Below are 25,717 nucleotides of genomic sequence, written 5' to 3' on the forward strand. Positions count from 1 at the left end.
GCAAAAGTGTTTTAGCTGACAAGATGTAAGACCCCAGCCATGCTAAAACAAAAGCAGAGTAAACTTCCTTCCCTATCAATCAAACAGGTAATAAAATAGAGTGACACCAGCAGCCCTCTCATCCCATTTATTAAAGAAACAGTAAGAAAAGATACAATGCAGGAAAACCACCAACCATCCTTTCACATCAGGCTGAACAACGCACAGTGATTTATTCCCTTCATTCCCCCACCCCCACCCCAATTCCCATATTCCCATCCACATCGGTTTAAATTTTTGAGGTTCTTTGATTGGGAGTACCAGTAAGGAGGGAGTTGGATGAGTAGAGAAGCCTTAAATCTGGCCACCTCTGAGTCCCAGGAAAAGAGAGGTGCAGGCACAGTCAGTCAAGCAGAAACTGCATTCAGTGGGTCTTTGAAGTGGTTGTCCATCTCCCTGTTCTGTGTTCAAGCCCCCAGGGAAAGGTATGGCAGTAGAGGATGACCAGGTCCAAGCTGCCCAGGTCAGAGCTACAGAAGCATGATCCGTTCACCAACACCACGTTTCTAGAGAGCAGTGAGCTGATTCTCCAATGGTGATCAGGGGACTACATGTGAACTGGGACCTGCAGGCCAATGTATCCCTGAGGAAAAGTCCACAAGAACAATTCAAGAAACTAGTAAGAAACAATGGGCAGAAAGCTGCAGGAAGAAAGCACAGCAGGCTTCTGGGAGCTGGAGATCCTTTTTCTCAAGGCCAGGATTATTCCCACCTGCCACAGTTCACATGCCACAAATAACATCTCACCTTCAGTCAAGAAAAACGCAGAAGAAAAAGATGGCTCATTTGAACTTGAGCCCCAGCTATGTTCTTCAGACTGTAGCTCCACAACTACCCTTTTACCTAAGAGACAGCCCCTGCCAAGAACCACAGTGCCTAGGAACCAAGGTGGTCCTGGAAGGAAAACGGTGTTTAAGGGGGTAACATTCCATTTGGGTATATTGCAGCCATTGGACCCCCTGGTCTGGGGAAAGCAGCTGGGTTTGTGCCAGGGAGGCTCCCCACTCTGGGAAATGGGACCAAACTCTTGCCTGCAGGGCCATTCATCCTTGGAAAGGAAGCTGGGTTGAGACCCAGGGTCCCAGTTGGCCTTGCAAAAGGAGCTGGGTTGATACCCATAGGGCCTGCTGGAGAAGAGCCCAGGTGCCCGGCAGCTGACCTGGGGAATGCAACTTGACCAGAGCCTAATGGGCCAGCAGACCTTGGGAAGGTAGCTGGACTTGGACCCTGCAGGCCAGCAGCCCTTGGGAAGTTAGCTGGGTTGGGGCCAAGTGGCCCAGAGGCTCTTGGGAAAACTGCTGGATTTGAGCCCTGGAGGCCAGCAGACCTTTGGAAGGTAGCTGGGTTTGATGCCAATGGGCCAGAAGATTGAGAGAAGGCAGATGAACCCACTCCCCTGGGAAACGGATTGGCATTTACCCCCATGGGGCCACTTGGCCTTGAGAAATGAGCCGAATTAGGGCCTATGGGGACAGGAGCCCTTGACATGGGAGACGGGTTTGGCCCTGTAAGGCCAATTCCCCGAGAGCCAGGACCGGAGTTTGGGCCCATGGGGGCAGGTACTCTTGCCATGGAAGATGGACTTGGGCCCATGTTTCCAGAAGCCTGTGAGAAAGAAGCTGAATTTGCTCCTAAAAGACCTGCTGCTCTAAGAATGGGGGCAAGATCGAGGCCTTGAGGTCCAGCCATTCTTAAGTTAAGACCAGATCCTGTGCCCAAGAGGCCACCTGCTCTGGCATCTAGATTAGGGCTTGGGCCCAGGCCACTTGGTCTTAGGTTGGGCCCAAGGCCTGGGCCTGTAAAGACACCTGACCTGGGGGCAGGGTTTGACCCTAAAAAGCCTGATCTCAGATTGGGGTTTGATCCTGGGCCCAGGCCAACTGGCCTAGGATTGGGAGGACCATTCCCAGAGCTCAACACAACACCTGCTCTCAGGTTAGGTCCAGATCCGGGGCCCATGGGACCACCACTTCTGGGGTCAGGACCTGCTCCCAAGAGACCACCTGCTCTTGGGTTGGACATAGGACCTGATCCTGGGAGACCCCCTAACCTGGGGTTAGACAGAGGCCCTGGGCCTGGAAGACCCCCTGTCCTAGGGTTTACCACAGGGCCTGGGCCCGGAGCTGGCCCCAAGAGGCCACCAGGTCTTGGGAAAGAAACTGCACCTGTGCCAGTGGGATTCAGCCCTCTTGGAAAAGAAGCCATGCTTGGGTCACGAGTACCAGCTGGGAAAGGTGCTGGATTTGAAGCTAATGAGCCTGATGAAGCTGGAAAAGGAGATGGGTTCCTTGGAAATGGGGCCAGATTTCCACCAAGAGAACCGGCCGCCATAAGGAAGGGATCTGAGTTCACACCCAGTGGGTGGCCTGCGTTCAGAACAGGACCTCCCTGTGGTCCCAGGGAACCGTTGAGCCGTCCTCGAGGTGGCAGCGGAGCACGAGTCCAAGGAGTTGGCCGCTCTCTAGGGAAAATCCGAGGTTCTTTCATACTTTCTTGGGGACGTTGGTGATAATGGGCTTGGGACGGATTTTGAAAAGGATCTTGTCTTTGATGAGTGCTGTCACCAGATACCGGGTGCCAGTCTCGCGGCAAAGCTCATCACAGTCCTGATCCCCAGGAGTGTGTTTGACAAGGACTGCAAAAGGTTTCTCCAGGTGGATGATTTTCCCATACAGGATATGATGCCCCACGATCAGCACAGGGATTCCCTTTGGCAGAACAAGAATAAGATTCCTGAGGTTTGGGGCAAGGCCATAACACTCAGGTGCCTCCTAAAGCTGCTCTTGGCAGGCTATGCTGGCACCTCCACTCCCTGGTCTAGCTCTCCCATTGTTGAGCAGCCACACTGGACCACCCACCCATGTGCCCATTTTACTCTTTCTAGCCCCACGTAAGAGTATTTCCACTTTCAGAAATGTGAGCTTTCCAGATTCCCCAAATTAAATTTCCCTGCTACTGTAGAGGTAGGGGGAGAACAAGCAGAGAGCATCGCAGATTAGCTAGACCCTGAATAACAAACCTGAGGCAGTCCTCACTCTGGGTCCTGGGAGCACCACCTTGGTGTAGCTTGCTTTCCTGAGGCATTAGGCAGGGAAAGAAAAGCCCCCTCACCTCAGTGGTGTAATGTAGGTCTCCCAGGAGGTTTCCAGCTAATCCAGTGCTGTAGCGAGCCTCGATCTCCCCCTGTAGCTCCATCAGCACCCATTCTGCCAGGCCTCCAGCCCTCGCACTGCAAGCAAAGGGCTGGCGGTTACAATATTTTTGAGGGGTGAAGGATGAATAGTGTCCTACACCACCATTCAAGGTCCAAAGGACCTCTTTGTCAGACATAAATTCTTGGGAAATTGGGCAGTGCTAATAAGGATGAATAGTGTCCTATACCACCATTCAAGGTCCAAAGGACCTCTTTGTCAGACATAAATTCTTGGGAAATTGGGCACTGAACTAGAGATGAGAATGCAAGGATTTGTGCAAGACGTGCCTAAGGACCCTGATTCTTCCAGAAACATCTCACACCTCTATAGCCCACATCATTTCAAGCCAAATTTTAAAATCTCAAAATATGCTCACCTGGAAATAACAATTTGCACCATGAGCTTTCTGTCTTTAAAATATCAAGTGAAAACAAGCTGTAGAAAAAAAAGAAAAAGAGAATTAGGGTAATAATAATGACAACTAATTTTTTTTTTCCCCTAAGACAGAGTCTTGCACTGTCGCCTGGGCTGGAGTGCAGTGGTGCAATCTCAGCTCACTGCAACCTTTGCCTCCTATGTTCAATTGATTCTCCTGCCTCAGCCTCCTGAGTCACTGGGATTACAGGTACCACGCCCAGCTAATTTTTTGTATTTTTAGTGGAGATGGGGTTTTACCATGTTGGCCAGGCTGGTCTTGAACTCCTGACCACGTGATTTGCCCACCTTGGCCTCCCAAAGTGCTGGAATTACAGGTCTGAGACACCATGCCCAGCTGACAACTAATATTTATTACTGTGTGCTTTTCTAAGTGGTTTAGATACATTTTATCTTGTTCCTCTAACAATGCCATAAATGGAAGTATTCTTTTTTTTTTTTTTTTTCCCCCGAGACGGAGTTTCGCTCGTTACCCAGGCTGGAGTGCAATGGCGCGATCTCGGCTCACCGCAACCTCCGCCTCCTGGGTTCAGGCAATTCTCCTGCCTCAGCCTCCTGAGTAGATGGGATTACAGGCACGCACCACCATGCCCAGCTAATTTTTTGTAGTTTTAGTAGAGACGGGGTTTCACCATGTTGACCAGGATGGTCTCGATCTCTTGACCTCGTGATCCACCCGCCTCGGCCTCCCAAAGTGCTGGGATTACAGGCTTGAGCCACCGCGCCCGGCTGCTGGAAGTATTCTTTTACCAATACTGTACACATGAGATAAGGTTGCTTAAGATCACCAGTGGTCAACTGTATGTGCAAAAGTAATCAAGATCACATAGCTACTAAGACAAAGATGTTACAAACCTAAGACACAGACTGCAAAGACCATACTCTTGATCACTATGTTAAGGTGCCTTTCTCAAGGATTTTTTTTTTTTTAGATACAGTCTCGCTTTGTCACCAGATCTGGAGTGCAGTGGCACTATCTCAGCTTGCTGCAACCTCTGCCTCCAGGGTTCAAGCAATTCTCCTGCCTCAGCCTCCTGAGCTGGGACTACCGGCAGGTGCCACTGTGCCCAGCCAGTTTTTGTAATTTTAGTAGAGATAGGGTTTCACCATGTTGGCCAGAATGGTCTTGATATCTTGACCTCATGATGCTATCGCCTCGGCCTCCCAAAGTGCTGGGATTACAGGTGTGAGCCACCACGCCCAGTCTTTTTATCTTCTTTTGAGACAGGGTCCTACTCTGTCACCCAGGCTAGAGTGCAGTAGCAAGATCACAGCTCACTGAAGTCTTTACTTCCTCGGCTTAAGTGATCCTCCCACCTTGGCTTCTCAAAGTGTTGGGATTACAGGCATGCGTCACTGTGCCCAGCCTAGGGTAGTCTATTTCCTGCTATGTTTCTTTAAAAAAAAAAAAAAGGGCCTATGGAATTTAAGATTTCACTTTTTCTTTGGTAATGATTAAAGGCTTCAAGTTTACCTCCTTGGTTATCAAGGTTCAAAGGGTCTCCCTTTACACATAAAGCCAAACGGGCCAGGTGTGGTGGCTCAGGCCAATAATCCCAGCACTTTGGGAGGCTGAGGTGGCTGGAATCACTTGAGGTCAGGAGTTTTGAGACCAGCCTGGCAAACACGGTGAAACCCAGACTCTACTAAAAATACACAAATTAGCCAGGCATGGTGGCAGGCCCCAGTAATCCCAGCTACTCAGGAGGCTAAAGTAGAAGAATCGCCTGGCCAGGTGCGGTGGTGTGTGCCTGTAGTCCCAGCTACCCGGGAGGCTGAGGTGGGTTGATCACTTGAGCCCAGGAGTTCTGGGCTGTAATGCGCTATGCCAATCGGGTGTCCACACTAAGTTCGGCATCAATATGGTGACTTCCTGGGAGTGGGGGGACCACCAGGTTGCCTAAGGAGGGGTGAATTGGCCCAGGTCGGAAACGGAGCAGGTCAAAAACTCCCATGCTGATCAGCAGTGGAATTGCGCCTGTGAATAGCACCACTGCACTCCAGCCTGGGCAATAGAGTGAGACCCCACCTCTTTAAAAAAAAAAATAGAATCACCTGAACCCTGGGAGGCAAAGATTACAGTGAGCTGAGGTTGCTCCACTGCACTCCACTCCGGGCAACAGAGTCAGACTCTGTCTCAAAAAATAAAGCCAAAGAAACTGAAAAAATCCTCCAAACACCTTTAGTGAATGGTAAGCTGACTTCTGATGTGACTCTCATTAAAAGCTTTGACCACCTTTCACTTCAATACAAAAATTTCCCAATACTTAGATAACAGACTTTGGCTGGGCACGGTGGCTCACGCCTGTAACCCCAGCAGTTTGGGAGGCCAGGGTGGGCAGATCGCCTGAGGTCAAGAGTTCAAGACCCGCCCGGCCAACATGGCAAAACCCTATCTCTAGGAAAAATACAAAAAATTAGCTGGGTGTGGTGCCTGTAGTCCCAGCTACTCGCGAGGCTGAAGCATGAGAATCACTGGAACCTGGGAGACGGGGATTGCAGTGAGCCAAGATCACACCACTGCACTCCAACCTGGGAAACAGAAGAAGACACTGTCTTCTCTCCACCCCCCCCCACCAAAACAAAAAAGACAATACCTTTTCATTTTATACAACGACAGCACCACCTGGTGGTAAATCTGGAGAACTTTACAAGAACGGGACATTTTTGCCTAAAGACAATTGGGTTCACTTTCTAGGAAGGATAGATTCATGGGTGTTTGAAGGGATATGGGACAAAATTACAGCTTCTGGCTAAGTCCTATCAATGTATACATGGAGTTTAGTAGAAGGTTATTAGTTCAATGTTTGGCAACTATAGTATAGAAAGTTAACAGGTGTTATAATTGTGCTCAAACTTAGCAAACACATGATTAAAATGTTAAACAGGCTTTTGTGTTTTTGTTTTTGTTTTCTTTTTGAGATAGTCTCACTCTGTCACCCAGGCTGGAGTGCAGCGGCATGATCTCAGCTCACCAAAACCTCTGCCTCCCGGGTTCAAGCGATTCTCCTGCCTCAGCCTGAGTACCTGGGATTACAGGCACCTGCCACCACACCCGGATAATTTTTGTGTTTTTAGTAGAGACAGGGTTTCACCACGTTGGCCAGGCTGGTCTTGAACTCCTGACCTGAGGTGATCCGCCCACCCTGGCCTCCCAAAGTACTGGAATTACAGGAGTGAGCCACTGCACCCAGCTGGTTTCTTGGATCCTCCTGCTTCAGCTTCCCAAAGTGTGGGATTACAGGCGTGAACCACTGTGCTGGGTTGAGATTTATTGGTATGTCAATCTTCCTTTTGGATCTCCAGGGAAAAGTATTTTGCCAACACCCTTATAGTATGGCTGTATTCCTAAAACACCACATACTCTGGGAAGATGAAATTGGTCAACTCACTAGACTTTTTAAATTCAAATATAAGTAGCAAGCTAACACGTTTTGAATTTTTACTGTGCATATATATTGCTGGTTTCTCATTCAACCATCTTAACAAGTTTATGACATAGGTATTTATTCCTATTTTGCAGATGAGGCTACTGAGGCATATACAGATTAAGTTACTTGCTTGTATGTTGGACACACACAGCTGCTATGTGACAGAATAGAAATCTGGGCCGTCTGACTATCTACACTCATAATCACTATGCAATTCTGCCTTCCCAAAGGTTAAAAAAAAAAAAAAAAAAAGTATTAATGAGAATGAAAAGGAATCAAGGCCTCCAGCAGACATCGAGTATGCAAGAACTGGTCAGAAGGGCAATATGTAATCAAGAGAGCATTCTTGAACTGAGTCAGACCTTCTGCACCAGCACAGGTTGTGGGACCACTGCAGAAGGGGTAGTACACAAACTGCTGCACCCAAAGATAAGAGGCCCCACCGCTACCATCAACAGAACTAAGAGCACTTTAAAAATCCTTTTATAAGGTTTCTTGAAGAAGGATAACAATTTAAAATCAGAAGGCCTAAATTCAGCTCTCCTGCCTTTAAGTGCAGAGCTCTTTATTGTAAAGTCAGAAACAAGTCCCAAGTATCTTTATGACTATGACACCTAGATTATGTCCTATTAAACTATTGCAAAGATTGAATATAACATATGCTAAGATGCTTTAAAGACTCCAAGGCTCTATTGAGATAAGCTAAATTTTTTAGACAGTGGGATAAGAAAATCACATTTTAATCCACCATTTTGACTATAATTTAAGGAAGGGTATATTTTAGCCATGAATCAAAAAAGGCTCAATAACGCACACAAAACTGAGAAGGGGTTCTTGCAAATATGCTTTTGATGATGATGCAGTATATTTTCCTGGATGGGTGTAAGTGACAGAAAAATACAGGGTTTTTTTTTGTTGTTGTTGTTTTGTTTTGTTTTTTAATTTTAAATTCTTCGAGCCCAAATCTTCCTGAATACAAGTGGTTTTAGAGAAGCAATAAGGTGTTCACATAGGTACTCGGTACTTTCTAGGAAGATCAAGGCAGGGAAGGAGACAGAGCCTACTTCCTGACAACCAAAATCAATCGTTAAGCACTGTGACCACACACTTGAGAAAAAAAGAGAATGCAGAATATTTCAATGCATTCTCCATTTCCTGGACAGTCTCCTGTTAGAACAGGAATTCAGAACAGTGGTGTGGAAAACACATTTGGTTGCTGGGATAGCACAGCTGTACTTGCATACCAATCCCCCGTGCTTCAATAAGAAGGTACACCTTTACACACTGATGTAAGGAGGTTCTGCCTGTGTACAACTATGGCATCACCAGACACCTAGCAATGCTCCTGCAAATAGTTCTGTGGCCCACAGCCTCACCATCTTATTGCCACACACAGTCAGGCTGGTAAAAACTTGTTTTATACTAGACCTATTGGGATGCTGCAGATGCATGTAGAAACGAAGTTCAAGCCCAATTTCTAAGAGTTTAGTTCACAGGAACCTGTGGACTGCTCTGGCTACACTTAGGTAATTTATACACATGCAGGTGTTTTACTAGTCAGTAATGGAGAGGAGGGCATCCCTTTAATGAATTTTAAAATTCTACCTTAGCACCTTAAAATGTCCTGTAACACCTGACTTTTATTATTTCTTTACTTGCTACTTAAGATTCTACTCTATGCAACTGCTTGCAGGGTCATACTAGGTAGTGATCCCTGAGTACTTCCCTGAGGACACAACTGATGGAGGTGGCAGGGAGTATGTATTTCATTCAGAGTGGAGTTGATTAAAAAGCATATGAGGCTGGGTGTGGTGGCTCACCCCTGTAATCCCAGCACTCTGAGAGGCCAAGGCGAGTGGATCATGAGGTCAGGAGATAGAGACCATCCTGGCTAACACGGTGAAACCCCCTCTCTACTAAAAATATAAAAAATTAGCACATGCCTGTAGTCCCAGCTACTCGGAGGCTGAGGCAAGAGAATCGCTTAAACCCAGAAGGCAGAGGTTGCAGTGAGCCAAAATCGCGTCACTGCACTCCAGCCTGGGCGACAAAGTGAGAATGTCTCAAAAAAAAAAAAAAAAGCATATGAGAACATGCAGCCCAATGTGCCCCCGCTGCCTCGAGAGTAGACTGAGTAGGAAAAAGAGCTGAAGGCCGGGCGCGGTGGCTCAAGCCTGTAATCCCAGCACTTTGGGAGGCCGAGGCGGGTGGATCACGAGGTCAAGAGATCAAGACCATCCTGGTCAACATGGTGAAACCCCGTCTCTACTAAAAAAATACAAAACATTAGCTGGGCATGGTGGTGTGTGCCTGTAATCCCAGCTACTCAGGAGGCTGAGGCAGGAGAATTGCCTGAACCCAGGAGGCGGAGATTGCGGTGAGCCGAGATCGCGCCATTGCACTCCAGCCTGGGTAACAAGAGCGAAACTCTGTCTCAGGAAAAAAAAAAAAAAAGAGCTGAAGTAGTATAATACAGATAAAACCCTATTAGTAATAACAAATGTAACAATGAAATTTTTCTGTATAAGAAAAATATGTCTAAATCTTCAGTCTCAATTCATTCCAGCAACACTGAAAGACAACTAGAGCAATTTCTAGTTGTTTGTTGTAATGTTTAGAAATCGCAGCTCTATCAAGAGCATCTGAAGGCACAGTTTGATGAATACACTATATATGAAGTCAAGAAACTAAAAGGTAGCCAGTGGGAGAGCTCTCCTAGCAACTTTTTTTTTTTTTTTTTTTTTGAGACACAGTCTTGCTCTGTCTCCCATGCTGGAGTGCTGTGGCATCTCAGCTCACTGCAACCTCTGCCTCCCAGCTTCAAGCAATTCTCCTGCCTCAGGCTCCAGAGTAGCTGGGAATACAGGCGTCCTGCCACCATGCCCGGCTAATTTTTGTATTTTTAGTAGAGACAGTTTCACCATGTTGGCCAGGCTGGTACTGAACTCCTGACCTCAAGTGATCCACCCACCTTGGCTTCCAAAGTGCTGGGATTATAGGCGTGACCCACCATGCTGGCCAACTCTGTCTTAAGAGCCGAGTTCAATCCCACATTTGGCTAGGACTAACATGTTTTCGGTCAGGAACAATAATTCCAGGTTGACAAGGTTAACTGTAGAGCCAGGGAGAGACTTTTGTGATGTAGCTTTTCAAAAACATTATTTAAATTCATTATATTACAGCATGGTATCAGTCTCACTGGCCACAGCTCGTGTGTAGCCTTGGAGAGATAAGAAGGTATAAAGAAAACCAAACCTTTCCCTGCAATAAAATTATGTCCCCTGTCCCCAGTCTCATGAGAAGGGGAAAAGTTTTTCTACTTGATCTTTACAGGCCTTCATACAGCTAAATGAACTAAACAATACGTAAATTCTGTATTCCTAAATTAGTCAAATGACTTTAGCTCAGGAAACTTTTTTTCCCTTTTAGGCAGCAGCATTCAAAGAATCAATCCAGACTCACAATGGGAACCCTACCCAAAATCCAAAAGCTTTGGCTGGAATCAGACCAATCTGAGATATACCCTATTTAACCATCACTTGGCTTCTCTCTTCTGAAGTTAGTTAACTATTATGATAAAAAACCCGGCCAGGCGCAGTGGCTCACGCCTGTAATCCCACCACTTTGGGAGGCTGAGGCGGGTGGATTGCTTGAGGTCAGGAGTTCGAGACCAGCCTGGCCAACAAGATGAAACCTCCTATTAAGAAAAAAAAAACAACCCACAGGGTGCAGTAGCTCACACCTGCAATCCCATTCTGGGAGGCTGAGCAGGCGGATCACAAGGTCAGGAGTTCGAGACCAGCTTGACTAAGATGGTGAAACCCCATCTCTACTAAAAATAGAAAAATTATCCCGGGTTCAGTGCACTCAGTTAAAAAAAAATATATTAGCCAGGCATAATGGCGCACACCTATAATCCCAGCTACTCAGGATAATTGCTTGAACCCGGGAGGCAGAGGTTGCAGTAAGATTGGGGCCACTGCACTCCAGCCTGGGCAACAGAGCAAGACTCCACTCAAAAAAAAAAAAAAAAAAAACAAAAAAAAAAACACCTGACAAATCAAAGTACCACCACGTATTTCTTAAGAAAAGTCCAGGCAGAGCATTATCTTTAAAACATAAAATGCTTCATTTCTCACATAGCTAGCCTTTTTCCAACATTTATCTGGATCCTCTCATTTCACCCTAACACTATGATTTTAGCAGTCTTCTCACTCCTATTTCACAAACCAGGAAACAGGCTTAGAGGAGCTAATGTTAACTGATCACACAACTAGTTAATCCTAGAGCTGGGATATGAACCCTAACCCCTCCACAATCCCGCCCCCTCTTACAGTTCTCCTCACACAGTCCCCTCTTGTAAAGCACTTCTGCAAAAGAACTGCTGCTGCTTTACAAATATTAGCCTCATTCTCACAGCATCTCTTACAAAATGGCAAATAAGTAATCTATGGGGAAGGCCTTGTAACTTGCCACCAAAGTAACTATTGCCATCTGTGGGGCAGGCAGTTACAAACAAGCAGCTTGCCTTTTATCATATCCAATCAAGATGTTTTGGTTTTTGAAACTTTTAGAAAAATCTACTCAATGCCACCTCTAGTACACAGCTTTACCCTACACCTTTGCTCCTGAGTGTGACAGAAAATAAGTCATGAGAATAGAGGCTGTTCTTTGTCAAGTATTCATTTTAATCTTCTACAAAATTTAATTCTTATCCTCTGGTCTCTGAATTGTTAAATATTAAATTGTTAAAAGATTACTGTGTTACAGAGAACAGAACAGCCTGAACAATGATCCTCATAATCCTTCAAAATAAAATGTGGCAGAAGAAAATGTGCTATGTATCCAATTAAACAGAACATATGGCTTATAGCAAAAAAAGAGGCTTTAACTCAATGGTTCAACCTCACTACAAATAACTAAATTTTAATAAAGCCAAACAATGTTTTAGAATTGTTTCATTTTGTATTTTCTTTTTTCTAAAGACAAGAAACCAAGGCTTTAAATCCCCAATCCTTTAAGTTCTTTTCTAAAACTGGGGTGAAATCAATTATTCTAGAGTGCAAATATTCATAATTTTTAATTTTTTGCTAGGCCAACAGCTGGCAATTATTGAGCTTTTTTTTTGTTTTAATCCCAGGGTGGATACTTTGTTTAGGGATACAGTGAAGCACTCACTTGTCATACAGACCTGGATTCTGCGATTTTGCCACCTAGCCAAATATGTGACAGTGGTAGTTTAACCTCACGTGTTTTCGTAACCATAAATTGGGCATAAACACCTATTTTAAAAGCTGTTGCAAAAATGAGGTAATGAAGGTAACTTTTAGTAGTGTCTAAACACATGGTAAGCCTTCAGGGTCAAGCTATTGCTTTCCCAGAGGAAGCTGGCATTTTCTTAGTATTCATCCCATAAAATGTCTTAATACTACATTGTATTAGCATATGAATGTTTATAATGGACTAAAGCATTCTACGAAAGCGGCAGGTCACCAGGATAAAATCAAGTTTACAAAATGGGAGAATTCAAACATGGCAGTTGTGGTTCACCAAACTGCTTCAGTAATTAAGTTCTGGAAGGTCATTTCTCTAAATATGATGACTATGTCTCTATGTACCTTTCTACCAAGTGAACAACTCGGAATGCTTTACATACAACTGAATACAGATTATTTTTATTTGTAGTGTTATCGTGGTTTTGTGACTGAAGGGGACAGGTCTATACTTTTGAAGGGGATCTTGTCTCTTGAAAGGCTTATGTTACTAAATCTAAAAAATCCTGTTTCTAAATGAGAAGCTTGCTCCCCTCCAAAAAGGGACTTACGGAGGATTGGTGTAATTGAATGCTTCCAAACTTCAGTGAAGTGTGTGTTTAAAAACGTGTGTGGATGCTATGCATACACGTGATACTTCCCATCACATTTTAGGATTCCCAAGTTGGAGGGAATCAATTACTGGTATTTGTACCAATGGTGGAAAAGATGGCTTCAGTCGATCTGAGTTACTGCAGTTTTCTCCATCTTCTGCTACTCTGCAGTCCCATCCTTAGCTTGTCCTCCTCTTAATGCTACCGCCCCCTGTCTTCCCCCAAACCTTTTCCTTTCTAGCTCGGCGTGGGGTCTCCCTCTAAGCTCTTCCTCCCCCCCCCGCCCCGCCCATCTTCTCCACCCACTCCCTCTCGGCCCCCACCGACCCTTTCTGCTAGAACTACAAACACTTCCTATTTCTAGTCCCACACACTTTCTGGGACTTCTCAATCCGCTTCCCCACTATCCTACACCCGCCTCCAAATTACAAGCTGTTTAACCCCTTTTCCTGCCTCCCAGGGAAACTATTCATTAAACCGCCTTCCTCCACACCACCCACTGGAGTGGTCCTCCAAACCGTTCATCCTCCTCCCAAAAGATTACCCTTTAAACGTCTTTACCACCCTCTTTCTCTAAATTGTTCCCGGTTCTCAATAACTTGACTCTTCCAGAGCCCCACCCCACTAGTCTCTCGGCTTCCCACCCACAAAAGAGCCTGGAGTCACTCTCCAACCGCCCTTCCAATTAGCTCTCCCAGAAGCCTCCCCGCTCCACGATTACAAATGTTCCCTAGAACAAAATCTCACGGTCCTACCCCTCACCCCGAAGTCCCCTTTCTGCTATTCCCGCTACTTCCTAGGTTCCAGTTCTACCCCGCTCCCGCAAGCACAGCTGGCTGGGCTCCCTCCCAACCCCGGGAAGATCCCCTTCCCGCACGTACCTCGAGGTTCCGGCCCGCGCCGCCCCCTCTCCGTCCTCAGCCCGCGCTCGGCCACACTTTCCGCCCTTCTCCCGCTCCGCCTTGCTCACTCCCTTCCTTCCCTCGGCCTTCCGTCTCCACACCGCTCCCTTCCCCCACGCTCCCGGCCCTCCCACCCCGGGGGCCCCTTCGGGCTCGCCCCCACCTCCGCGCCGCCCTCCCGCCGCCCTCCCCCTACCCGGCTACCCCTCCCCCGCCCGCGCTCCCCGCCCCTCGGCTCGCCATTCTTCTCCCCAAGCCGCGCGCCCCGCCCGGCCCCGGCTCACTAGCTTCCCGCTCCCTCGCGCCCTCGCCCGCATCCCCAGCTCGGCCCTCGCTCCCCGCGGCCTCCCGTGCCCCCCCGCCCGCGGCCTGACCTGCAATGGCGGCCGCCGAGCGCGGCGCCGCGCGGCCAACGGGCGACAACCGAACCTCCCGCCGCCGTCGCCGCCGCCGCGAGCACTGCCTGCGCACTTCCGGCTATGCGCCAGGAGCACTTCCGGGGCAAAGCCTGAGAGCGCGCGCGCACGTGGGGCCAGGTCGGAGAGAGGTGAGCGCCGGGAAGGAGAGCGCGGGGCAGCTGGTTAGTTGGGGAAAGGGTGTGGGAAGCGGGTGGGAGAGCTGGGGGTCTATTAGGGTGCGCCGGCCCAGGGTCGGCGAACTGCTGAGCTCCTTTCCTCGAGGGTCTTCTTGTACCCAGGCTGGGTGGGGGCTGCTCTTTAAACTCTAGGAGAAGGAAGGGGAGGCGAAGACCGCGCGCTTCACACGCTCTTGTAGTCGGGCCGGGCCGAGCCTGGCCTGACAGAACGCGCCTGCTCTGTCTGCGGGTTCCTAACCTTGAAGCTAGACGAGTCAGAGGCGAACAAGACCCGGTTTCTATCCTCGCCTGGTTTGTATGTTGGCGGGCGTGAGGGATAGGGTGACAGACGTCAGACCAGGCAGCCAGAGTAAGTCAAGCACTATTGCTTTTTCCTCAAGAGGAGCTCGGTTCTGCCTGCACCATCAGCCCCACTGTCACTACATCTGTTTAGACCTTTTGTGTGCAAACTTAGCAATAGAGTTGAGGAGAGATGCTTGCTAAAATGCAGATTCCTAGGCCCCCCCCGAGATTGGAATTCTGGAGCTCTGGAGTAGGACCCTTATTGTTTTTTTTGCTGAAGCCTCGTTATTCAAACCATCCTGGGCTATTGAAGATTGAACGATTCTTGTGGGGGGCATTGTTAGTAGATGAACTTCAGGAGATGTAGTTGGAGCCTTCCTTCCAGAACAGTGATAGTAAGGAACCGAATACTGTATGTGACATACTGCAGTTAACATTGAACAATAACGACTCTTTTTTCCCTCTATAGGAATGGGTGAATTTAAGGTCCATCGAGTACGTTTCTTTAATTATGTTCCATCAGCAATCCGCTGTGTGGCTTACAATAACCAGTCAAACAGATTGGCTGTTTCACGAACAGATGGCACTGTAGAAATTTATAATTTGTCAGCAAACTACTTTCAAGAGAAAGTAAGTCATTTGGGAGGCTGATATGGTGTTTTGATGTTAATTTCTTCTGAAGTTCAAGAAACTTGTATATGTTTTATAATCAAACTAATAGACTGACTCCCTCGCCCCTCTGAAGTTGCTTAGAATTACCGAACTTCTGAGATCTGTCTGACTGGTTGGATTAGAATGTTGATTAGAAGGGTCCTACCTAGAAATGTGTCATCTCACTGCCTGTCATTGGAAACAGGTTTGCTGGATCTTTTGGCTGCAAGAAGGGAAATTGTTGGTCTATCAGTCTCACCACCATTGTAGCTTTGGTAAGCAACATTTCCTGCTGGGAGTGTCAGTACCCATTCATTGTCAATTCAGAAAAAATGATAACACATTTTAATATCAGAAACTTTTTGGTGACATGATGGCAGGAAGATGGATTCCAAAGTTGATCTGTCTGAGAGAATGTAGACCTACCTGCCTACATTTGGGAGTAAAGGAGATTTAAAATTAGGTAAAATGTCCTTTGGGTGTATGTGGAGGGCTGTTAGTCCTTTTTCACACCCCCTCCAAGAGCAACGACAAGTGATTCTCTTCAGGTACAACATCTTAGTTCATATTGCGTAACTATTGTGTACTGGGCACTGTGATATAAATGAATAGATGGGCAAATGAGTGAATTCAGTCCCCAGCAGCCTGGTATTTGGAATTTAGGAATTCTGTAAATGTTTCTCAGTGAAGGAGTGGCACTAAGACAAACGTTAGAAGCCCTACCTTTATGGAATTCAAAGACCAGTGGGAGAAAGATAAGTATACCGTTTCCAACCTGTAAAATAAATATGATAAACTGTAGCACGGCATAGAACCTTACTGGAGAATTGCCTCCCCTGAGAGGTAGGTTTAGGGTTTAGGAAATGTGGAAAGGGATGACTTACTGAGTTCACTCCTGAAGAACTAACAATTTAAAAATTGCAGGCCCGCCGCAAATAGGTTACATTCTGTGGTATGAAGAACATGCACTGGTGTGTGCCTATTGCATCTGGTGATTTCCTTTCTTCTTTGTTTTTTGAGATGGAGTCTTGCTCTGTCCCCCAGGCTGGAGTGCAGGGGCGCAGTCTCTGCCTTCCAAGTTCAAGTGATTTCTCCTGCCACAGCCACCCAAGTCACTGGAATTACAGGCATGCACCACCACGCCTGGCTAATTTTTGTATTTTTAGTAAAGACGAGGTTTCACCACGTTGGACAGGCTGGTCTCAAACTCCTGATCTCAAGTGATCTGCCTGCCTCAGCCTCCCATAGTGCTGGGATTACAGATGTGAGCCACCGTGCCAGGCTGATTTTCTTTCTTTTTCTTGTTCTTTTTTGTTTTTGTTTTTGTTGTTTTACAGCCATGGCTATATTGTGATTTTTCTGTTTGTCATTTTTAACAGTTACAACTATATAATTGGTGTGTTTGTTTAATGTCTTTCTTCCATGCTGCACTTCCAATTTTATGAGAATAGGAACCATGTCAGTGATGTTCACATTTGCATTCCTACCACTTATCAAGTGCCTTGTACAAAGCCACTGCTTAGTTAATGTTTGGTGAATGGATAAGTCAGCCATTCCTTGCCTAGTGTTCCTTATTTTATTTTCTCTTTCATCTGTTTTCTTTATTCTTCAACAATTAATTAACAGGCTAGTTTTCTGCTTTCCCTGTATTTCTTTTCCTGCTAGTTAAGCTTGCTTAGCTCTGTTGGTGACTCTCAGAGCAAGAAAAAATTAGTATGTTTAAGTGAAAAGAGGCTGGGTGCAGTGGCTCTCACACTGGCAACCCCAGTACTTTTGGAAGCCAGGGCAGGCGGATCACTTGAGCCCAGGAGTGCAAGACCAGCCTGGGCAACATAGTGACCAGCCCGTCCTTACAAAAAATAAATAAATTAGGTAGGTATGGTATTGTACACCCATAGTTCCACCTACTTGGGGGGTTGAGGTGGAAGGATCGCTTGATCCCAGGAAGCTGAGGCTGCAGTGAGCCGTGATTGCACCACTGCACTCTAGTCTGGGTAACAAAGTGAGACCCTGTCTCAGAAAAAAGTGAGAAGAATATAAGCGAGGAGTAAGGAGACCTTCATTCTTCTCATGCCATCAACTTTGGCACGTTTGGCAACCCACTTAACCTATGTATCTTGGCCTTTTCAACTTGAAATAGGAAAAATTATACCTACTTAGGCCCTTTGTTGTCAAGCAGGTCAAAGAATCAAATGCCTTGGTAGATGTGAAAACTTTTGGGCTGGGTACAGTGGCTCATGCCTATAATAATCCCAGGACTTTGGGAGGCCAAGTCTCACTGCAGCCTCCTCTTCCCAGGCTCAAGCAATCCTCCCCTGTCAGCCTCCGTAGTAGCTGGGACTCATAAGCGTGTGCCACCATACCCGGCTATTTTTTATATTTTTTTGTATAGACATTGTCTCGCTCTGTCACCCAGGCTGGAGTGCAGTTCAAACCTTTTCTGCTGAAAATGTTTTGCTGAAGTAATTCTAGTAAAAGAAACAAATTTAACTCTATAAAAGTAAATAGAATTTGAGCGGAAAAAATGAAAATGTCAGTAGGCATGAGCTGATAGCACAAAACCCCACACTAGTTATTTATGGGAAAGTCATTTTTACCATGTTGCCTGTGACCACTAAGTACCACTACCTCATGAATTTGTGGGAATGCTGACAAGTTACGGTGTTTCCGCAGTTTTTCCCAGGTCATGAGTCTCGGGCTACAGAAGCTCTGTGTTGGGCAGAAGGACAGCGACTCTTTAGTGCTGGGCTCAATGGCGAAATTATTGAATATGACTTACAGGCGTTAAACATCAAGTATGCTATGGATGCCTTTGGAGGACCTATTTGGAGCATGGCTGCCAGCCCCAGTGACTCTCAACTTTTGGTTAGTAAGCATCTATTGGTGATTCAAACCACAATTCCTCTTGTGCCCACTCAAACTTTCTTCCCTGTGCTCATAACAGAGTAACAATGCATTATGGCATGTAGCAACCCCAACTACAAGATTGAAATTGGTACTGAAGATTAAAAAAATCCCCAGCATGCTTTTTGCTGCCAGTTTGGACCTTGTTGATTCACTTACGAAATGAGAGGATTACATCAGTTCAACATTTCTCAAACTGTGTTCTGTAGAATTTGGAGATGTAGAGGTTTTTTCGTTTTGGTATGCTTTGTGTTTTATGATAAATTTCATTTCAGAAATATAGCATATTTAATCCTGCTGTAAATTCACAATGCACATTAGTATAGAAGAATTCTGAGAGTGCCTTTAGCAAGTTAACCTATGCACCTGTGTTTCAGCACAGTGTGTCTCAAAAATGTAATCACACGGCCGGGCGCGGTGGCTCAAGCCTGTAATCCCAGCACTTTGGGAGGCCGAGGCGGGTGGATCACGAGGTCAAGAGATCGAGACCATCCTGGTCAACACGGTGAAACCGCGTCTCTACTAAAAATACAAAAACATTAGCTGGGCATGGTGGCGCGTGCCTGTAATCCCAGCTACTCAGGAGGCTGAGGCAGGAGAATTGCCTGAACCCAGGAGGCGGAGGTTGCGGTGAGCCGAGATCGCGCCATTGCACTCCAGCCTGGGTAACAAGAGTGAAACTCCGTCTCAAAAAAAAAAAAAAATAAAAAAAAATGTAATCACACACCGAGACCCTTTCCATAATTACCATTAGAGTGGGTGCTTCCAGATCTTTAATTCTATGTGATGAGTCTGATTCTTTTTGATCTGTGCTAATTTGCACAATATCTTAAGGTGTTTCCATTTAGGTTATAATGTTAATAGGTCTTTTATTCAGGCTAAGGGTCTCCAGCAGAAGTATTCTATGAAATCCTACTTCTAACCCATATATGCAGGAACGGGGCCACTAGTTAGAACTCTTAATGTCAGTCTGTTTATTGTCTAGGTTATGAAGACTACTGAGAATACACTATCAGTTTCTTGAGAGCTAGTACCCTGTTTCTCTCACAAATGATTTTTCTCTTTTAGGGCAATGGATAACTTTAAGAAGGAAGATAGAATGAGAGAGAGAGTGTGCGTGTTTGTGTTTGTGTGTGTCTTTTTAGTCCTATAAAATGTTTACTATTTATCTTTTCTGTTTACTACCTCTTTTATCCTGTTAGGTTGGCTGTGAAGATGGATCTGTGAAACTATTTCAAATTACCCCAGACAAAATCCAGTTTGAAAGAAATTTTGATCGGCAGAAAAGTAAGGGTCATTTTTGGTGGGGTAGTAAATAGCCTTAATAAGAAGTTAGGTTTCTATGCCACTGGGAATGGGATATTTTCCCATGGATCCGGGTAATATTTTATCTCTACTGAGCACAAGGAGGGTATATGCTAGAAGCCATCCCTAGCCCAGGTTTTACCCCCTGTGTAGCATAATTGTGACTGCTTAATTAATATGGAAAACCAGAAATCCAAAAATGGAAACCTAGTGTTTCTATGGAAGTCAGTTTGTTAGTTATCACTTAATTTCGTTATGTTTTAACAAGCGTACACGTACATGTAGTCTTCAACTTTAATTTTGCTAGAGTCTCACTCTGTCACCCATGCTGCAGTGCAATGGCGCGATCTCGGCTCACTGTAATCTCTGCCTTCTGGCTTCAAGTGATTCTGATACCTCAGCCCCCCAAGTGGCTGGTATAGCAGGCATGTGCCATCATGCCCCGCTGATTTTCGTATTTTTAGTAGAGGCAGGATTTTACAGTGTTGGCCAGGCTGGTCTCGAACTCCTGGCCTCACTCAAGTGATCCACCCAACTTGGCCTCCCAAAGTGTTGAGATTATAGGCATGAGCCATTGGGCCTGGCCAGGGAACTGTCTTAATCCTTTTGGTACATTCAAGTTAAATGAGCGAGTTTTTAAACAATCACCCATCCTTGGGCTCCACCTGGGCTGAATTGGCATTGACCCTCTAGAGCAAGGGTTGGCAGACTGTTTCTCTAAAGGACCAGCTCGTAAACATTTTAAGATTTGCTGGCCCTACATTCTCTACCAGCTCTATCAGTGTCGTGCAAAAGCGGCTATAGACAATACTGAAACAAATGAGAATGGCTGTGCTCCAGTAAAACTTTATTTACAGAAACAGTCAATGGGCCTGATTTGGCCTGTAGGCCACACACAGTTTGGTGACCCACCTTCTAAAGAACAGCAACTCTCCTGTGTATTCTATGTCCATTATTAGTAATACTTATCCTCTGCTAATCAGATTCTTGCTTCGTTTTTAATATCTCTTGGGTGTTTTTGTTTTTGAGACAGAGTCTTGCACTGTCACCCACGCTGGAGTGCAGTGGCGCAGTCTCGGCTCACTGCTGCCTCAGCATCCTGAGTAACTGGGACTATGGGCGCGTGCCACCATGCATGGCTGATTTTTTATTTTTAGTGGAGACGGGGTTTCACCATGTTGGCCAGGCTGGTCTCGAACTTCTGACCTTATGATCCACCCGCCTTGGCCTCTCAAAGTGCTAACAGTGGCTCACCCAGCCTGGGTGTTCCTTTTTAATTACGCAGGTAATACAATGCTTTTTAAAAATCTCATACATTTTGCCAAGTATGAAATAGATAAGGGGTATCTCAGACAGGTGTGGTGACTCATACCTGTAATCCCAGCACTTTGTGAGGCTGAAGTGGGTGGATCACTTGAGGTCAGGAGTTCAAAACCAGCCTGGCCAACATGATGAAACCCTGTCTCATAAAGATACAAAATTAAAAATACAAAAATTAGGACAGGCGCAGTAGCTTACGCCTGTAATCCCAGCACTTTGTGAGACTCAGGTGGGCGGATCACAAGGTCAAGAGATCGAGACCATCCTGGCCAACATGGTGAAACTCTGTCTCTACTAAAAAATACAAAAATTAGCTGGGCGTGGTGGGGCACGCCTGTAGTCCCAGCTACTCCGGAGGCTAAGGCAGGAGAATTGCTTCAACCTGGGAGGCAGAGGTTGCAGTGAGTTGAGATTGCGCCATTGCATTCCAGCCTGCGCCTGGTGACAGAGCGAGACTCTGTCTCAAAAAAAAAAAATTAGCAGGGCATGGTGGCAGGTGCCTCTAATCGCAGCTACTAGGGAGGCTGAGACAGGAGAATCACTTGAATCCGGGAGGTGGAGATTGCAGTGAGCTGACATTTGCCATTACACTCCAGCTTGGGCAAAAGGGGGGGCCTCCGTCTCAAAAAAAAAAAAAAAAAAAAAAAATGGGTATCCCGTTTCCACTCTGTGGGTAACATTTTGGAACTAGTGTTTTAGATCTTTCTGTATATTCACATAAAGAAATACAGTTCTTGCACTTGATCCACCACAGACATCTTTCTGTGTTATTCGTGCCAGCCTGCATGGCATTCCATTTTATGGAAGGGAATTATTTAGCCTAATTTCTATTGAAATATATGTATATGTATGTTTTTTTCTTTCCTTTTTTCTTTTTTTTTTTTTGTAAATAGGGCCTCATCCTGTCCCCAAGTCTGGAATGCAGTGGCATGATCATGGCTCACTGCAGCCTTCACCTCCGGGCTCAGGTGATCCTCCTACCTCAGCCTCCTGAGTAGCTGGGGCTATAGGTGTGCACCACTATACTCAGCTAATTTTTTGTGTTTTTTTGTAGAGACAGAGTTTCGCCATGTTACCCAGGCTGGTCTTGAACTCCTGGGCTCAAGCAATCTGCCTGCCTTGGCCTCCCAAAGTGCTGGGATTACAGGCATAAGCCACCACACCTGGCCATAGATATATGTATATATATATATATATGTGTTGTACTACTACAACCTGTGCTGCAATGAACATTCTTATATACATAGTTTTGGGCCCTCGTGCAAGTATTTCTCTTTGATTGTTCCCAGTGCAATTACTGGGCCAAAAAGTATGCACATTTAAATTTTGTGAGGTCACTCCTAGCCTCATCCCCAAAGGGTTATATTTATTTACACTTCTATCATTTATACATTATGAAAGTATCAAATGCTTCATTGTGGATCCCAGGGCATAGTTGTGCCTCATCTGTTACGAAATCGTGCTTCAGGGAGTACAGTAGATGAGAGAGCTAAGATTGTAGTAAACTCTAGAGATAATTGAGGGAAGAGAGCTCAGTTATTCTCTGTATATTTACGTGTATGTCACTTTCTTTTTTGTTGTACAACTCCCAAGGTCGCATCCTGAGTCTCAGCTGGCATCCCTCTGGTACCCACATTGCAGCTGGCTCCATAGACTACATTAGTGTGTTTGATGTCAAATCAGGTGATTGTTTTTCTCAGTTCATTTGGGGTGTGAGTCTTGTTTGTCAGTTTCACATTTCTGCGTTTTCAAAAGCTTGAGCCTTTATCATTTTATTTTATTTTATTTATTTTTTTATTTTTTATTTTTTTGGGACGGAGTTTCGCTCTTGTTACCCAGGCTGGAGTGCAATGGCGCGATCTCGGCTCACCGCAACCTCCGCCTCCTGGGTTCAGGCAATTCTGCCTCAGCCTCCTGAGTAGCTGGGATTACAGGCACGCGCCACCATGCCCAGCTAATTTTTTGTATTTTTAGTCTCGATCTCTTGACCTCGTGATCCACCCGCCTCGGCCTCCCAAAGTGCTGGGATTACAGGCTTGAGCCACCGCGCCCGGCCAGAGCCTTTATCATGCTTTCATGACCTTTAGGGCCTAACGTGTCATTAACCTTCTGAGATGTCCACAATGAATTTTACTCTTTTCTTGGATTACTACTGCTGCTTTTAGGGGAATCTTGGATCTTCAGTAAGATGTAGTTTTTCATTCATCATAATAAGAATTCACAATAAAATTCTCTCCCAACTACTAATATATTCATGTACTGTGAACAGTAGAATTTACCAAGGACTGGGATCTTTAAATAGGTCCCAGTCCTTGGTAAAAATGGGCTTCTGTCATTGGGAAACATAAGATCTTTGTATCATAATTGGTGAAACATAAGATCAGAAAAGTAGAGAACCATGACATTTTCTGTTTTTGGCCTGGAAAATTGGCTTAGTAGAATCCTTCATTGGTGGGATTGATCTCAACTTGGTAGGTGGACATGTCTGACTTTCAACTGAGATACAGAGATGAAACAGGTTATGCACCTCGCTCCTATTTCTTCAATGCTCAAGTAATTTTTTTATTTGTTATATATGCATATATAAAGAATTCCTGGCCGGGCTCGGTGGCTTAGGCCTGTCATCCCAACACTTTGGGAGGCTGAGGCAGGCAGATCATCTGAGATCAGGAGTTTGAGACCAGCCTGACCAACATGGAGAAACCCTATCTCTACTAAAAGGACAGAATTAGCTGGGCATTGTGGCGCATGCCTGTAATCCCAGCTACTCGGGAGGATGACGCAGGAGAATCACTTGAACCTCCTGGGAGATGGAGGTTGTGGTGAGCCCAGTAGTGCCTTTGCACTCCAGCCTGGACAACAAGACTGAAACTCCATGTCAAAAAAAGAAAAAAAAGAATAAAAGAATTCCTTAAGCTTATTACAAAAAAGAGTCCCTCTTTATCCCTTTCATACTCCTCAAGGCAACCCCTTGTAACCCTTAGCTGATTCTTTCGGTATTTATCACTGTGCGGAACCTAGCATACTTTTTATGCTACATTTTGAGTTTTCAGCTTTAGACCGTCTTTTATTGACTTTTACGACTTGGACCTCTTTTTCTAACCATCTGCCACAGGCATTCATACGTTTCTCCTGATCCTCCCAGTATGGTTATATTATAACTTTGTTCAGATTAGTTGTTGTTTTCATTATTATGACTGTGTATACTACTCGAGTAGTAAGTTTTTTTTCTTTTCCTGTATACTTTTTGTTTCATAGTGTCTCTGTCTCTCTCTGTCTCACTGATAAAGCCCCACATTTTTCCGGTTGCATACATTAGGTTCAAGTCCATCTGGTTTTCTTTCTCTACTTTTATCTTTATGAATAAGTCCCTCGTAGTATATTCTGACCCACTCCCATCTGGGTTAGCTCCTCTGGGCCTGCTGCACAACTGTGAGATCTGGAACTCTGATTGATTTTTCAGTTGTTTTAGGGATCTCCTTTGCTTTTCTACTCGGTAGGATCTCGTCTTTCTGTGTTATTCACTGTCTTGGGTTATCCTTTGGTGGATCTTGAGTAAGAGTATATGAGAAAGAATTCTAGGTTGAAGCCCTGGCTTCTCTGTCTTCCAGCTCCTGGTATTATTAGCAAGTCAGATGGCATTCTGAGAGTTGATCCCTTTGTATAGGACCTGTTTTGTTTTTTTTCCTCCCCTCCCCCCCGGGAGCTTTTAGGATGCTTCCTTTATCCTTATTGGTTTTTTTTTTTTTGGAGACGGAGTTTCGCTCTTGTTACCCAGGCTGGAGTGCAATGGCGTGATCTCGGCTCACCGCAGCCTCCGCCTCCTGGGTTCAGGCAATTCTCCTGCCTCGGCCTCCTGAGCAGCTGGGATTACAGGCATGCACCACCGTGCCCAGCTGATTTTTTGTATTTTTAGTAGAGACGGGGTTTCACCATGTTGACCAGGATGGTCTCGATCTCCTGACCTCGTGATCCATCCGCCTCGGCCTCCCAAAGTGCTGGGATTACAGGCGTGAGCCACTGCGCCCGGCCTTATCCTTATTGTTATGAAATATAATAATTATGTTTCTTGGTGTGTGGATCAGTTAATTATTCTGGACACCTGATAGGTTCTTTTAATCCAAAACCTGTGTCCTTAAGTTCTGGAGGAAATTCTTTCACTCTTACTTTAAATTTCTTTGGCTGTTTACTATGCTTTCTGGGAAAGTTTTGTCATTTTTATCTTTGAATCCTCTGTTGAGTTTTTCATTTTTGACGTTTTCTTTTTTTTTTTTTTTTTTTTTTTTGAGACGGAGTTTTGCTGTTGTTTCCCAGGCTGGAGTGCAATGGTGCGATCTCGGCTCACCGCAACCTCCGCCTCCCGGGTTCAGGCAATTCTCCTGCCCCAGCCTCCTGAGTGGCTGGGATTACAGGCACGCGCCACCATGCCCAGCTAATTTTTCGTATTTTTAGTAGAGACGGGGTTTCACCATGTTGACCAGGATGGTCTCGATCTCTTGACCTCGTGATCCACCCGCCTCGGCCTCCCAAAGTGCTGGGATTACAGGCTTGAGCCACTGCGCCCGACCAATTTTTGACATTTTCAAAGTTCTTTTTTGTTTCCTGAATGTTCATTTTTATAGCATTCTTTTTTTGTTTCATTACACAGAAACTCTTATCTTTCTAAGGCTATTAGTAATTGTCAAGTGTTTTTCACTCTGCCTGTTTCCTCCCTGTTATTTTGTTTCTGTTAGTCCCTTTGGCCTCTACCTTTCACATTAAAGGCTTTCCTCACATGTCTGGCGATCATCTCA

General features: G+C 45.6%; 3 protein-coding genes across 11 annotated transcripts in view; 1 reads left to right on the plus strand and 2 right to left on the minus strand.

Annotated features, from left to right (window-relative positions):
• Positions 1 to 112: 112 nt before the first annotated feature.
• DERPC (DERPC proline and glycine rich nuclear protein) lies at positions 113 to 14,346 on the minus strand. 3 transcript variants are annotated; one of them, XM_032284292.1, is made up of 4 exons: positions 14,242 to 14,344; positions 3,610 to 3,668; positions 3,151 to 3,268; positions 113 to 2,747 (listed from the first exon to the last, which is right to left on the minus strand). In XM_032284292.1, the coding sequence occupies exon 4, from the start codon at positions 2,524 to 2,526 to the stop codon at positions 952 to 954; it is 1,575 nt and encodes a 524-aa protein (XP_032140183.1). In that variant the 5' UTR covers positions 2,527 to 2,747; positions 3,151 to 3,268; positions 3,610 to 3,668; positions 14,242 to 14,344; the 3' UTR covers positions 113 to 951. The 3 variants fall into 3 exon arrangements, with proteins under 3 accessions (XP_032140183.1, XP_032140184.1, XP_032140185.1); XM_032284293.1 differs by lacking the exon at positions 3,151 to 3,268 and having other exon boundaries at positions 14,242 to 14,346; XM_032284294.1 differs by lacking the exons at positions 3,151 to 3,268; positions 3,610 to 3,668 and having other exon boundaries at positions 14,242 to 14,341.
• Positions 113 to 14,348, minus strand: CHTF8 (chromosome transmission fidelity factor 8). The gene is made up of 4 exons (XM_032284296.1): positions 14,242 to 14,348; positions 3,610 to 3,668; positions 3,151 to 3,268; positions 113 to 2,747 (listed from the first exon to the last, which is right to left on the minus strand). The coding sequence occupies exons 2-4, from the start codon at positions 3,630 to 3,632 to the stop codon at positions 2,523 to 2,525; spliced, it is 366 nt and encodes a 121-aa protein (XP_032140187.1). The 5' UTR covers positions 3,633 to 3,668; positions 14,242 to 14,348; the 3' UTR covers positions 113 to 2,522.
• The window catches only part of UTP4 (UTP4 small subunit processome component), a 32,526-nt gene continuing 21,049 nt past the window's right edge, over positions 14,241 to 25,717 (plus strand). For 4 of the 7 annotated variants that reach the window (XM_032284277.1, XM_032284279.1, XM_032284280.1 and 1 more), the window contains exons 1-4: positions 14,241 to 14,447; positions 18,069 to 18,260; positions 19,502 to 19,586; positions 22,518 to 22,607. In XM_032284277.1, coding sequence (XP_032140168.1) covers positions 14,247 to 14,447; positions 18,069 to 18,260; positions 19,502 to 19,586; positions 22,518 to 22,607 — 568 coding nt within the window. In that variant the 5' untranslated portion in view covers positions 14,241 to 14,246. Of the gene's footprint in view, positions 14,448 to 15,213; positions 15,375 to 15,652; positions 15,671 to 18,068; positions 18,261 to 19,501; positions 19,587 to 22,517; positions 22,608 to 25,717 lie in introns of those variants that run through there. The other 3 variants (XM_032284282.1, XM_032284283.1, XM_032284278.1) reach the window with 3 other exon arrangements.

Source organism: Sapajus apella, unplaced genomic scaffold (genome assembly GCF_009761245.1).
Source record: "Sapajus apella isolate SASKATOON/1434 unplaced genomic scaffold, GSC_monkey_1.0 scaffold15, whole genome shotgun sequence".
Classification (NCBI taxonomy): domain Eukaryota; kingdom Metazoa; phylum Chordata; class Mammalia; order Primates; family Cebidae; genus Sapajus; species Sapajus apella.

Bases quoted from the DNA above. Each gene is read 5' to 3' on its own strand.
- CHTF8 (XM_032284296.1), bottom strand. From the start codon at position 3,632: ATGGTGCAAATTGTTATTTCCAG. The intron at 3,269-3,609 runs GTGAGCATATTT...CTTTGCTTGCAG, and splicing joins GTGCAAATTGTTATTTCCAG to TGCGAGGGCTGGAGGCCTGG. The intron at 2,748-3,150 runs GTGAGGGGGCTT...GTTCTGCCAAAG, and splicing joins ACCTACATTACACCACTGAG to GGAATCCCTGTGCTGATCGT.
- DERPC (XM_032284293.1), bottom strand. From the start codon at position 2,526: ATGAAAGAACCTCGGATTTTCCCTAGAGAGCGGCCAACTCCTTGGACT.